The sequence below is a fragment of the Perca fluviatilis genome, chromosome 2 (genome assembly GCF_010015445.1).
Source record: "Perca fluviatilis chromosome 2, GENO_Pfluv_1.0, whole genome shotgun sequence".
NCBI lineage: Eukaryota > Metazoa > Chordata > Actinopteri > Perciformes > Percidae > Perca > Perca fluviatilis.
Genome location: NC_053113.1, coordinates 22,054,877 through 22,069,800, shown reverse-complemented (window position 1 = coordinate 22,069,800; position 14,924 = coordinate 22,054,877). Strand labels below are relative to the sequence as shown.

General features: G+C 39.4%; 2 protein-coding genes across 4 annotated transcripts in view; both read right to left on the bottom strand.

Moving 5' to 3' along the window:
* st3gal4 (ST3 beta-galactoside alpha-2,3-sialyltransferase 4) overlaps nucleotides 1-7,950 on the bottom strand; it is a 47,081-nt gene extending 39,131 nt beyond the window's left edge. Inside the window, exons 1-2 of one of the 3 annotated variants that reach the window (XM_039780426.1) lie at nucleotides 7,487-7,950; nucleotides 2,270-2,354 (exon numbers count right to left, since the gene is read on the bottom strand). The gene's annotated coding sequence lies outside the window, so the exon portion shown is untranslated. The remainder of the gene's footprint in view (nucleotides 1-2,269; nucleotides 2,355-7,486) is intronic. The other 2 variants (XM_039780442.1, XM_039780435.1) reach the window with 2 other exon arrangements.
* Nucleotides 7,951-11,294: 3,344 nt separating this feature from the next.
* Nucleotides 11,295-14,483, bottom strand: LOC120570530 (toll-interleukin 1 receptor (TIR) domain containing adaptor protein). The gene is made up of 3 exons (XM_039818925.1): nucleotides 14,099-14,483; nucleotides 13,266-13,898; nucleotides 11,295-13,038 (listed from the first exon to the last, which is right to left on the bottom strand). Exons 1-3 carry the CDS (start codon nucleotides 14,169-14,171, stop codon nucleotides 12,845-12,847), a joined length of 900 nt encoding a protein of 299 aa, XP_039674859.1. The 5' UTR covers nucleotides 14,172-14,483; the 3' UTR covers nucleotides 11,295-12,844.
* Nucleotides 14,484-14,924: the final 441 nt, after the last annotated feature.

Sequence of the window (14,924 nt, the reverse complement as noted above, 5' to 3'; positions counted from 1 at the left end):
GCCTATATAAAAGCACCCAAAGAGCACCATGTCATGGGACCTACAGTGCCTTGCGAAAGTATTCGGCCCCCTTGAACGTTTCGACCTTTTGCCACATTTCAGGCCTCAAACATAAAGATATAAAACTGTAATTTTTTGTGAAGAATCAACAACAAGTGGGTCCCAATTATGAAGTGGAACGAAATTCATTGGCTATTTCAAACTTTTTTAACAAATAAAAAACTGAAAAAGTGGGCGTGCAAAATTATTCAGCCCCTTTACTTTCAGTGCAGCAAACTCTCTCAGAAGTTCAGTGAGGATCTCTGAATGATCCAATGTTGACCTAAATGACTAATGATGATAAATAGAATCCAGCTGTGTGTAATCAAGTCTCCGTATAAATGCACCTGCTCTGTGATAGTCTCAGAGGTCCGTTTAAAGCGCAGAGCATCATGAAGAACAAGGAACACACCAGGCAGGTCCGAGATACTGTTGTGGAGAAGTTTAAAGCCGGTTGGATACAAAAAGATTTCCCAAGCTTTAAACATCCCAAGGAGCACTGTGCAAGCGATAATATTGAAATGGAAGGAGTATCAGACCACTACAAATCTCACGAGCCCGGCCGTCCCTCTAAACTTTCAGCTCATACAATGAGAAGACTGATCAGAGATGCAGCCAAGAGGCCCATGATCACTCTGGATGAACTGCAGAGATCTACAGCTGAGGTGGGAGACTCTGTCCATAGGACAACAATCAGTCGTATACTGCACAAATCTGGCCTTTATGGAAGAGTGGCAAGAAGAAAGCCATTTCTTAAAGATATCCATAAAAAGTGTCGTTTAAAGTTTGCCAAAAGCCACCTGGGAGACACACCAAACATGTGGAAGAAGGTGCTGTGGTCAGATGAAACCAAAATCGAACTTTTTGGCAACAATGCAAAACGTTATGTTTGGCGTAAAAGCTCATCACCCTGAACACACCATCCCCACTGTCAAACATGGTGGTGGCAGCATCATGGTTTGGGCCTGCTTTTCTTCAGCAGGGACAGGGAAGATGGTTAAAATTGATGGGAAGATGGATGGAGCCAAATACAGGACCATTCTGGAAGAAAACCTGATGGAGTCTGCAAAAGACCTGAGACTGGGACGGAGATTTGTCTTCCAACAAGACAATGATCCAAAACATAAAGCAAAATCTACAATGGAATGGTTCACAAATAAACATATCCAGGTGTTAGAATGGCCAAGTCAAAGTCCAGACCTGAATCCAATCGAGAATCTGTGGAAAGAACTGAAAACTGCTGTTCACAAACGCTCTCCATCCAACCTCACTGAGCTCGAGCTGTTTTGCAAGGAGGAATGGGCAAAAATGTCAGTCTCTTGATGTGCAAAACTGATAGAGACATACCCCAAGCGACTTACAGCTGTAATCGCAGCAAAAGGTGGCGCTACAAAGTATTAACTAAAGGGGGCTGAATAATTTTGCACGCCCAATATTTCAGTTTTTTATTTGTTTAAAAGGTTTGAAATATCCAATAAATTTCGTTCCACTTCATGATTGTGTCCCACTTGTTGTTGATTCTTCACAAAAAATTACAGTTTTATATCTTTATGTTTGAGGCCTGAAATGTGGCAAAAGGTCGAAAAGTTGAAGGGGGCCGAATACTTTCGCAAGGCACTGTATAAGCGCAGTGGCCATGGGTTGGACATTGCCCAGAGCTAATGGCAATACAATAAATCATATAATTCCTGATATCAAAATACTGAGTGAAGTTTAGAAAAGAATGAAGAACGCAAAGTCCGATGACGTTATTCACATGCATATTGAGTAGCCATGTGTTACCAGCTCCAGCAGAGAGGATGGTTTGTTTACACCAGCAGCTAAGTTTACAAGCTATTGTTCAAATAGACTTTATAGACTGGCAAACTATACAAACAGTTAGACTACAAATCGACAGCTTTTATTTTAGCTTATTTGTAAAATAAAAACGCCATTTTCAGATTAGCATTGGGGTTGTTAAAACAGCGCTGTGTATATATATATATATATACATGTATATATACATGTATAGACCGTATGAAAACGAAACAAATCGAAATATCGTTTCCTTCATGTTTTTATGCCTGTTAAGCTGATGAGAGACATTGGGCTGACACTGCTACTTAAAATAGCTTCAGCCCATAAGCTTCAGTAGTGAAGCTTACAGGCAACAGGCTGCTGATGTGCTTCTTCACAAAGCAGCTTTGGAAACACTGTTTCTGTGATGTGGTGACGGCTGGGAATCTCATACCTCCGCTCCAGTACACTGAGAAGACGTCAAAACCCAGTGTTATTAATGCGTAAGCCTGCCTGCCTGCCAACATCCAGAGAAGGTTCTGAAAAAAGAGAAAATCAGTTAGGCCTACAATTTAAAAGGAACTGAGATATTCGAAAAACGGAGATACAGAGGCAATCTAAGGAACATGCATTTATGGGATGAGCAGCAGCGCTGAGTATGTGGGTTGTGCCCATGAAATATTTGCCAAATCTTCTCTGCCATTGCCAAACAGGTTATTTTGCTGTTGCTACTGACACTTGTTTTGAGTTTCTGTACCCCCAGGTGCTGACAATCAGGTCAAAAGAGTGCCTATTTTAACAGCCAAAAATCTCCAAACAGCTGGCATTGCTCCTCTTCTGCTGCCTAAACCTGCTCGACGGAGAAGTTAATGTAACGTTGCTATAAGGTGGTATTGCGTGTGGTAGTATTGGAGTAATTTTATGATGTCAAGTATGAGTACATGCGCATGGCATCGGACCGATGCCGGATACTGTCATCGGTATCAGTGCATCCCTATATCACTTAATAGCCTTCGTATTTACTGATTTATCTGTATTTTTTACCGCTCCCTTTAATTGTTTGAGCAAGGTAGAGAGAGCAGAGACCGTTAATTAATTACATAAATTACAATTAAATAATTACACACAGACTGCTTTGCCTTGCCTTAAGCAAATGGCAAGTTACTTTAAGTTTGAGTTTAAATACACAGTTGCCTGAGGCAGAGGCAGTAATACAGTACATTGACAGTAATAATACTTTGTTTACATGTGTGCATTTGTTAAGGACCATTGTGTCACAAATGTGACTGTAAACTAAAATAAAACAGCACATTGTAGTATTTTTATTTATTTGTTTTGGTGGCTTAACGTAACCGCCACGTAATGTAATCTATCTATCCTCTTTATTGATCCCCAATTGCAATTTACACTTTGTTGTTATTGCAAACTAGACACAGGCCTGAAATACACATACTTATGCTCAGGTCCTATACATGCACTAATGGAGAGATGTCAGAGTGAGTGGGGTGCAACTGCTTAACAGGCGCCATGAGCGGTTGAGAGGGGTTTGGTGCCTTGCTCAAGAGGAGGATCAAGGTCAGGAGGTGAACTGGCATCTCTCCAGCTGCCAGTCCACACTCCGTACTTTGGTCTGTTCAGGGACTTGAACCAGCAACCCTCAGGTTCCCAACCAAACTCCCTATGAACTGAGCTACAGCCACCCGCCTCTAGCTCTCTATCTCTCCATCTATCAGTCTGTCAGCAAAGAGCGGAGACCGCTTGAAAAATAAATACACACAGGCTGCTTTGCCTGGCCTTAAGCAAATGGCAAGTTACTTTAAGTTTGAGTTTAAATTAGAGATGCACCGATTGACCGGCCAGTGACCGGAATCGGACGATTTTCACGTGCTCGGCCATGACCGGTGACCGGCCGGTCAGTCTGACTTATGCCGATTTTATGCCGGTCAAATGCACTCGAGCGCCGCATGATTAACATCGCGCAAGATCAGCGCACCGCCGCTCAATCACCTGTTCATGAAATGTTATAAAGTCGTAATTATATACTGCTCTGCAGAGCAGTCTGCTCTACTGATCTCAGCCGCTCTCTCTCTCTCTCTCTCTCTCTCTCTCCCCTCTGAGGCTCAATAAGTGGAACATGAAAACCGCGGGTCCCGTGAAATATGACAGCTACAGTTTATTGGAAAATAGCGTTGGGCACACTGACTTTGATGAATTTTTGCTGTTGATCAGACCCCAGATGAGACAAGAAGCTAACGTTAGCAAACGCTGCCGCGACTGTCCCTCTGCCTCTGACGCTGCAAGAGACGCTGTGTTAAAAAAAAAAAAGAGACTGTATTCCTCCGACCCGCTGTATTAACGTTACTGTTTAAAACGCTTTCCAGGTTAGTGGGGGTGCATATACCGCTCCACACCAACATTAAAAACGTAGTAATCTTCCCCCAGCGTTTAGTTTGTTGCTAAACTGTGTGTAAAATGAGTGGTGACGTTTATGTTTTCAGGTAACGTTACTGTTGACGTTCAAACAGGCCTGCGTGTGTTTTGAGAAATATCTTTATACTACAAGGCTATATTTATTATATTAAGTTGGTTATTGGATGTGAAAAGAAGGAAATGGTTCTAACATTGCTCTTTAGATGTGTGTGAATTTCCCACACCAGGAGTAATTTATATAGTTATATTTTATAGTGATCCATTATCTGTTCAAAAAATGTTCTATACAAAATGCAAAATGTTCTATTTAAGAAAAGATAGAAAATAAATATTTGGGTGTGCTGTAAAGTGGTTAGAAAAAATGAAATCGGAATCGGCTAAAATCGGTATCGGCAGGTCAAACTCAAAGAAAATCGGAAATCGGAATCGGCCTAGGAAGTTCTAATCGGTGCATCTCTAGTTTAAATACACAGTTACGATCAAATATTGACCTTGTCAAAACATAATAGTGCTTGTGTGTTTTTAGCTTTGTGAGCTCCTCTCTCTCTGGCTTGCACATCAATCTTTCCAAGATACTATTTATCTCTATCTATCTATCTAAAATGCTGTACAACAACTGCAATCTAAGTGTATTACACATTGGAAAGATGTTATTTTCTGTCCACCCCTTTGTCACTCCAACACACCACTCTAATCTGTCAAGTTTGGACTTCCGAGGTGATCTACAGATCAGTACAAATGGTCTACTCTCAGCATGTTATGTGAGTTTGTATCACAATAAAATATGGATAATATTGATTTACAGTAAAGCCCCCTTAGCCCCATTTGGCCTCCGATCTGATAGCAAAAATAACATAATTAATACGGTTTGTAGTGTTAGGTACATGCTGACACCTGAACACCAGAAAAGTAACTGAACTGTCCTGGTAAGTAAGAAACAAAACAAAACAAATAGCCTAGACACTTAGAAATGAAGAATGTGTATACAAGACCATCTTATGTGGTTCATATATAATTAGGATGGAAAGATTTGCAACTATCTTAAAATCAACTTTTCATCTTTTTATCTGTCTTTTTTAAATTTTTGCACTGCAACACAAAGATTTTGCAGCTGACCGTCAGTGATTTAGAGAGGTGAAATCCCATGGGGTGATCATATAGTACACTCTTATATATTTAATCTTTAAGTATAGTTTCAGAAAAAAAATTTACGGGACACCATAATTTGTTAGTAAGCATTATGTAAATTTTAATTGGTCCTAGTGTCATTTACTTTTTGGAAACGTTAGCTAATTTTGTTTATGAAAGCAAGTTTTCTTAAACTTGATTTACATGTGAACAATATAATTTTGTACAAATAAAGTATAAATAAAAAAAATGTCATAACAATTTTTGGTTTCTTGTAGTTACTGTAATTAGTGTAACATTGTTTCAATATATCAAAATCAACTAGGCACATTCAGTGTCAGTCACGACTAAAAATCTGACATTTAGTCATAACGAGCACTTTCAATATGGTTTCAATGTCAGGATCAATATAGATTCAATAAATTGAAAAAGTATAGTAAAACAATATTTCACTCATTCGATCATATTGTGCCATCTGGGTGTCTATTTTTTTTGAAAGATGACATTGAGATTTACATAATCATCCTCACACTCATTCACAATCAAGAGTTGTGGCAAACAAAACAAAAATGAACATGCCTCACACTAACAAGAAGCAAGCATCCAATAGGGGAATGCAATGGTGGCAATGGATCAGAAATCAGTAATCCCAAATTACTGTATAATAACCTTTTTTGAAAGAACAGCAGTTAAAATTTCTGTACCCAGTTTGGGCAGTATGCATACAGTTACATTTCTGTACCCTACGCTGTCACATCAGACCTCATCGTGGCTAAGTTCCTACAGTAATTGTCCTGCCTCCTATGTACAAGTTCGAGACAATATTTGCTTTCCACTCACCCACCCACCACAACTTTGGCATATTGTCTTTTATGATGTGAAAGGCACTGTCCTGATCCAGCTGGGAAGATTCATGGCACAATGCCAAACATATATTTGGACTTTGGAAGGGTGAAGTGCAGTATAAAGCCACTAAATTACATTATATGACTTCATCTTATCTTTTAATGTAGTTATTCTGCAGGTTCTGCAGAGCTCTTAAATTAAATCTGTTGTTGTCGCTGGTACCCGACCTAAGGACATTGTCAAATCATTTACAGGTAAATGTAGGTTGAGAGATATAAATGGAAAAATGAAAGCCCTTTTCATAATATCCATTCTTGATTGTCATATTGATCTTGTTGCTGGCTGCTAGACTAAATTACACAGACTGTTCTTTGCTTGAACTAAAAGGCAGACTTGCAATCGACTGACTGATTCAAGGACAGGTGCTTCCCAGTGTGTGTGTGTGTGTGTGTGTGTGTCTGCGTGTCTGCGTGTGTGTATTCCTTGACCTTGTGTAGTAACAAAACAAATTGCATGTGAACAAATATGACAAAGTCCCATTAAATGCAACATCAGTGGTTAAGTTACAAAAGAAAAGACATTATTTCTGTGATAAATAGAAGTCTATTGTAAAAGTAACAGACATATCTGAAACATACTACAGTAAATGTTTACTCTTCAGTCAAATGTTGTGTTAAACTACATTCAGGAGTATGTACTGTAGTGGAAAAACACATCTGGGTTTTGCAGCAATAAGCAACACACAAGACTGATGCATCAAAAACTATGTATATGTATTGTTACTATGTTACTATGTTATTCATGCAGCAATGCCAATGCAGCTCCTTAGTCTTTATCTATTAACATTTGCCAAACGTATTTCATAGTGTACCCTTGCTTGATTATTAGAGTGAGAAGAGAGAAATGATAGGGTACCCGGGAGGCTTGAGGTTTAGTTCCACTTCGAGTCAGATTCAATGCCACTGATCACAGGACATAATAACTCTCGGTGGTTGAATAAATTCAAGAATACATGTCATTATCCTTTACAGATATGATGCAGCCAAGTCTTTTCCAGCCCAGCCCATCCATCCAACCGATCAAAAGGAAAACATAACTAAATACACTGATCCAAATGTACAAATAAATATAATACATTCCCTATATCGTGATCCAATGAGGCCAGTTATAGCAGATCAGTGGTCCCCCATGTCTCCCTACAGGCACGTAGACTAGAAAACTCCCAACACAGGCTGCTCTAGGTTAGCTCGAAAAGGGTGTTACTTACCAGCAGCGCTGCCCGACAGAGGAGCTCTAATCCGTGGAACAAGCCTGTTGTACTGTACAATGATGTTGCAACCAAGTTCACGTTGCTCTTGGTGACACACACTGCGTGGGAAAACGCGAAATATGCGTCTGCCTGTAGCACACACACCCGGGTGGAAGCACTGGTGCGATGTGAGCGTCAAAGTTCATCCCTCGAAACAATGTGGCGGAAACAAGAAGCTGGCGGAAACAAGAAACGTACACGCTAACCACAGGGGCGTTTACAGTTGGTCTGAGTGCCCTGAAGTCTGTAGGAACCATAGACTGTATTAATATTAACAGTCTATGGTAGGAACGTATAGCGGTTCACTGGAACGCTTTTCTAATTATCTCCGTTACAGCGCGTTCCCTTTTCACTCAACGCAAGGACGCATGCGCATGGGTACGCGCACTGGAGAGAACAGATCCAAAATGCCATGCCTGTAAAAATGTACAAGCCGAAACTTGGCGGTGCTGGCGTTGAATTTTGAAGTTCACAAGTTCTCGAATCGTTCCATGTGATCTCCAGTTTATTGTGATTATATGCCCCATGCCTCCTCAATCCGCCTCAAACTGGACTTGTATCCCAGAGGAACAACATCTGGAAATACTTTGCTGTTGGCTGTGAGAGTCTTCTTTTAAACCTCTGAATTTAAAAGATAACAGTGAAACACAGGGACGAGCAGTGGTGGAGGAAGTACTCAGCTCTGTTAGTAAATGTCCATAATAGCAAGTCTACTCATTATTCAGCATGGCTCCTTTCACAATAATAGCCTATGTTGTTGGAGTATTATTATTATTAGTAATGAATGATTAATGTGTCAACGTCATTTAAATGTTGCAGCTTATAAACTACTTTATATAACCTACAGTTGTGGCTTAATTAATAAAAACTAAAACAATTGTATAATTATAATTTATTGACTTTAAGTGAGGCCTGTTTTTGGTAACCTCTAAATATCAACTAGGAATTGAGTTTGATGCATCATTTAACCAAGTTTGTATAGGCTGTGTCTTTGTCTTGTCTGCATTAGGAAGGGAGAAGTTCCATGTAGCACAATGATTCCTGAGCATCCGCAGGCCCCTTATCATGCCAAAGAACCTACATTTGGAACTGGTTGAAGTGTGGTTGTTCTTGTTGTGTTTAGAATGCACCTTCAGCATTAGGAAGGCATTATAAATGCAGGTTTTCGTGCAGAGCCTTTTGCTACACACATTAGAGACTGCTTTGTAATGTGAGAAATATGCGTCACTTTTTTTGTATCGCTAATAATTAATCCAGGCAAATCCAGACACATCAAAATACCATGGCTGCATAAATGTAGGCTGCCTGTGGGGCTGAAACTGAAGTGCACAGGTTAATTAACTTTTCCATGTCAGGTATCTTCTGCTAATTTTGAGGAGTTGCCCTATCTTGTATTAGATTGTGAATAAACACTTGTATCTGCTGGCAACAAAAGTTCAAAACCGAGATAACACCTTGAGCAAATATTTGCTGGCTCCAGACCAAAGTACGTGAATCAATTACTTACAAGCCTATTCATATAATTGTTGCATTTCATTATCAAGTTACGGTTTCCATAATTCATGTCTGACTCAGTATACAATTGCTGCTGTTTATTCTGTCTGCACCAAATGCAGATATAGTAGAAAACAACTTCTCTCCCAGACATGCAAGAGGGACAGATGACATGGTTTTGTGTGTTTAGCGTACAATTTTCATTTCACATAATTAGCCAAAAAAAAAACATAGTATGGTCAAAAAATGGTTACCATGCACAGGTCTTTTGCAGAATGCATGGAGATCCTTGGGTCTTATACGTTTAAATGTAACTTCCTGATCAGTTGAGTTCAGATCAAATCTTTATTGTACCAATAAAGCACAAACATTGTTTCCAGGAAAACATCAAGGAAAAAACATAAAGAAACAAAGAAATTATTTATAGCGTTGAGAATCCTAACAGAAGTTATGTCAGGATACTGTGGTCTAGACCACACTCTATAATAATAATAATAATAATGATAACAATAAACCCCAAAAAAACTTTTTTTATGAAGCATATGTTTTTTCTAAAGCAGATGCTAAACACCTGACTGCATCGAACAAATATTAATAACTTAATTTTGTGTGCCATTCTCCTTTTCATGTTTCATTGCACTGTATGGCCTACATTCACTAAAAACCCAATACAAGGTTTGGTCTCCTGCTCTCTTTTAATTAACCCAGCTGGTCCTTCGCTGTAGCATGGCAAGCTGAATTTACTCACCCCAGACAGAAATGTCCAGGTCTGTTCCACAGCGCCCAGTGGTGACTAACAGCTGATTGCTTTTCCATACTGTTGGTGTTCCAAAGCACACCAGCTTGCCGTCTTGTGGCCTGAACTCTTTCCTCTCATTCATTTGTTGCTTCATACTGAAAGTGCTGGGATGCTGACTCAAAGCATGCCTTTTCAGGGGTTTTTGTCAGCTATGTTTAGATATTGCTTTAGTCTTAGTCCTAAAATCAAAAGTCCATGTGGGTATTAGTCATATTTAATCATCAACTTTATCCTAGTTTTAGTCAGTTTTTAGCAGACTTAAACAAATTTTAGACTTCAGACTTTAGTCTCAGCTATAAAAAAAATATTTAGTCAAAGAAAACATGCAACATGTTATTCTAGTTGTAGACCAAGAATGAGCATTTAAGTCAAACTTCAGCAGACTGCTTGTGGGTAAAATTTTATCCAAATAGATTTTAGGCTACCATTAATATGGATTTGGAAACAAATATTTACATCTTTGCATGCAACACAAGCGAAAGGAGCTGACTACTACCCAGAAGACAAAGTTGTAGGCTGTATAATGCTGTGCATTCTCATATCAATCTCACATTGCAAATAAACTGGGCCTATATTTAGTTGGCATTGAGCCATTAAAAATCATCAGGACCTGAATATCAAATATGTGTTGTATTTATATTATGCTTTAGTTAGCGTGGACTGCATGTTTAGCACTCAAAATTAAACAAACTTATCTTAAACAACAGGCTAGTAAATTTAGCTTGCCCGGATACTGGTTAGATTTGGGTTAAAATGCAGTGTCCGTAATGGGCGCTTCGAGGGTTAGGGGTTAAGTTAAGTTTGGCTAAACCTCCATATGCAAGCAATGTCACATTGTTGTTAATGTTAGACCAGTGTTTTGGCTTAAGGAATAATTTGACATTTTGACAGTCGTTTTCTTGCCGAGAGTTCCGTAGGTATGATAAATGTGAAGCTACAGCCAGCATTAGCTTAGCATACAGACTGGAAACAGAGGGAAACAGCCTAGCTGGCTCTTTCCAATGGTAACAAAATCAACCTACCAGCCAGCTTGTTATTGTACCAGGACCCCTGAAGTTCACTAGTTAACACGTTATATGGTATTTCTTTAATCCGTACAAAAACTAAAGTCTAAAAAATGGCAATTCACCATTTTGTGGGGTGTTATGAGCCAAACATTGAGGTGACTCTTAAGTTTTGTAGTATTCTGTAGTATTCCCAGCTATTTTTTTTTTTGCCATGAGGCAAAAAAACAATACTTACTTTTTCTATCCATAGCATTGTATTTGAAAGTCCAAATGTCCAAATGTCAACCCATTCATGCTGTTGCCATCATGTACATTTTCAGTCTCCATCTCTTGTTAGTCAAACTATATAGCTGTAGAGTACACACTCTTGCTAGGTCAAGGCTTTAGCACACCATTGGCGGTGCATTGCTGGTGTGTAAAAGTTGCCATCCAAGATGAAGAGAAATGTGCAGTGACAAAAAGGAGATTTGGTTTGCGATTTTTTAATTCCATTTTAGTTTCCTGTTTTGTCGTGTCATCTGGAAGAGGATTTGTTATGGCAACAGAAAAAGCCTCATAGAACATCTGTGTCTTTCAGAGATTAGTCTAAATATGTTATTATGTTGGCTTGCCACAAAGGAGGCGATTATCAAAGGTCTTTTATTGTGGCGCTAAATGTCTGTTGGTGTTTAGGGAAAGGGAAATGGGAGGATGATACAGATTAATAAAAAGCAAAAAAAGAGAACATGTAGACAGATGGGGTCTCATGTAAAGAAATAATAATAAAAAAACAGCCCTTGTCTGCATCAAAAAAATATCAGGATCACAAATGTCATGCTCCAGTTGACTCAATGAACACCTGACATTCCACATTATAGTTGATACACATTAAAATGCCAACAATCTGAAATGAAGCACTGCCCATATATTTGATTATCAACAGAAGGTGCTGCCAAGGGCATTTAAGGCTAATCATACCTAACAGAGAACTGAATGTTTTTGTTTGGGTGAAGGAAGGAAAGGGTGGTTCTATAATTCTTCAACATGTTCAGACTTTGTTCCGAAAGCTGAGATAAAAGCACTCAGAAATATATTGTGACTGAAATATTAATACCAGCAGAGCAGAGCCATACTTGTGAGCTCTCGCTGTGTTTAAGAGATAGTTCATAGACAGTATAAGTAAAACACTGTGAATTTTCTCAAAAGGAATCACACTTCCTCTGTTATTACTTAAAGTCCCAGTTCAGCAAAAAGGTCATGTCACTGTCAGTTTGTCATGGGTGGGTCCCTTGTACTCTCACTCTTCCTCTGTTATTACTTAAAGTCCCAGTTCAGCAAAAAGGTCATGCCACTGTCAGTTTGTCATGGGTGGGTCCCTTGTACTCTCGCTCTCTATTTCACACACATACATGTACAAGACACTGTATGTTATCATTGTTGTTGATGGTAAAATCTTTTTTACATAACATTACACTATAGAGAGATCACACATCTGTGACTGGCATCTCCTCACAAGCCCTCTTGATTGGATAGAAGAGGAAAATACACCACCTAGTGGTAAACACTATATGTATCACACTATTATCATCATTTCATCCACAGTATCATCCACATTAAAGTACTCTCTCAGTTTTTACTCTGTTCAAAGGAGGATCAAATGCATTTATGGCGTTTTAGTGTCCTCTATATCGTAAACATTAACTATGGACTGCAATTGAACTGAATTATGTGTAACAAGCTCAGACTATAACCACACATTTTTATGATATGTGCTCATTGTTTACCTAGGACATAACACACTGTAGGCTACTTCTCTAGATCGGACACAGGATATAGGTCACACTGCTGCTTGTTTCCTATTCATCACACATGCTTAGACCCAGTTTGGGTTATGCACATAAAAAGAGGAAAAGCCCTTGCATCACTTTGCTTTAAATACCGACATGATGCAATAAAAGGGTCATTTAAGTTGAGAGAGTTGGTTCAATAGAAGCAGTTTTTAATTCAGAGCCACTTGCCCTTTATTGCTGTCTTTGATCACTGTTGATGATTACAGGAAACAACACTGAAGCTTTCATCTCTCTTCTCTATCTCTTCCAGCGGTACTGAAGTCTCAGTGGGGAAATACTCTGACATCAGCTTGTCTTTTTTTGGGCTGCCTTCTCCACCTAGTCCATGGCTGTCCATGCTGCAATCAAATGTCTTCTCATTTTTAACCAGGTCTTTCAGGTCTGGAGAAGACAACAAGAGGAGAATATTAAGAAAATCCTGCCCTCCAAAAACTGTAAGGTAATTTGCAGATGGGCTTCTTTTTTGCAGCTTACAGGAACCACAATAATAACTTGACATATTTAGGAGAGAAAAAGACAATTTGCTGAAAACAGACTTGGGGCTGAGAACAGGCTCAAATTATGCTTATAAATCTGGCCCAAAGAACATAATCTTTTCCATTACTCACACTTGAGAACAGTCTTGTTGACGAGAGCATAACCTCGGTCAGGGTTTCTGCTCAGGTCAATGTAGAAGTAGAACCTCAGTTCCTGAGGATACTCAGAGTGGGACAGGTTCTGAACCAGGGGAATAATACGATTGGACATAGGTCCTTCTGCCAGAGCCTGGTGCATCATATACTTGCACCAATCATCCTGCAGGAAGTGAGGAGTGATAAGCAGAGCCCTTAAGTGGCTGTTTTGCACAGCCTGGCATAACTCTGTGGACATTGCACCTCCTGGACAGGTGTCCCTCTGCCACAGAAAGCACCTTAGACTACAAGGCGAAGCCTCCAGGAAAGAGACCAGGCGTACAGCCTCTTCAATGTCACTGTCCACGGAGCTGTGGCACACAAGCACGTCATACTTTCGGTTCCATCTGAGCAGCGAGCTCAGAGCAGACTGTGGCTGTTGTGGTTTTGAACGGGATGTCCCCAGTGATGATGATGATGATGAAGATGACAAAGAAGAGCATGATGATGTAGATGAAGGTGAAGTTGTTACGCTGCCGACAGAAGACAATAACTTGTTTGTCACTTTTGTTTCTTGTTCACATTGCGCTGATACAGATGCTCTTGATTTCAAGAATTTCTGGATCCAGCCTGAAACGAGAAAGACAAACTATTTTTGACTTGATTACACATGTTGATAATGACGAATCCTTCCTAGTCCACTTATAAGTCATAAAGGCTATGTAAGCATGAACATTAATAAATATAGCACAGTTACAGATAAAATACAACAATGGTGTTCAAACGGAAAAAGACAAAGTTTACATCAGAAATGAAAAGACTTAACTCACCATGCATGTCTTCATTATGTTTGTTCAACGCCTCGCCAAAAGTCCTTCCAGAAAACGTGTTCAATGATCTCATCTGTCAAAAAGGATCTTCTCCGCCCCACACACACACATTACCTATGGTAGCTGAACAAATAACGGCAGCAACAGAATGTAACAAAGACAAAGTGGAAACTTTAATGGTTGTTACTGACATCCCCAGAAAAAAAACGGAAGTTGGTAACTGCTGAAAGAGATGCCTCAACATATCCAGTCAAGTTTCAAATGCAAAGTGTCATAAATGTTACACTTCACCGAGCAGATAGTTAACCCTTTGTTAGAACCATGCATATGGACAAAAAAGCTGATTTTTAACAATAAGAACATTTCATAGGCTACTTCCCCTGAGTATTTCATAAGACTACTTTCTGATCTGAATGGGTTTTTTTTTTTATTAGGAAGAAATAAGAGGAAGGACAACATGAACCGTTGTTCTCCACACTTACAAACCCAACCAACCACTGATATGCTAATGTGAAATCACCAAGCCCATAAATAAAAAAAGACTGTCACAACTTATTGTGTGTTTTACACATAATGTAGGCTACATATTTCATGCAATGTATATGTGTGTTGTAAATGACTTTTGTTTCTTTTCTCTTTTTTTTTTAATTATTTTTTGGGCATTTTTTAGGCCTTTATTTCACAGGACAGCTGAAGACATGAAAGGGGAGAGAGAAGAATGACACGCAGCAAAGGGTTGCAGGTCAGAATCGAACCCTGGCCCGCTGCATCGAGGAGCAACCCTCCACACACGGGCCCCCGCTCCACCAACTGAGCTATCTGGGCG

Excerpts from the sequence above, each read along its gene's own strand:
- LOC120570530 (XM_039818925.1), bottom strand. The coding sequence starts at position 14,171 with ATGAGATCATTGAACACGTTTTCTGGAAGGACTTTTGGCGAGGCGTTG. Across the intron at positions 13,899-14,098 it reads ACATAATGAAGACATGCATG|GCTGGATCCAGAAATTCTTG; the intron begins GTGAGTTAAGTC and ends TTCTCGTTTCAG. Across the intron at positions 13,039-13,265 it reads CAACAAGACTGTTCTCAAGT|ACCTGAAAGACCTGGTTAAA; the intron begins GTGAGTAATGGA and ends TGTCTTCTCCAG.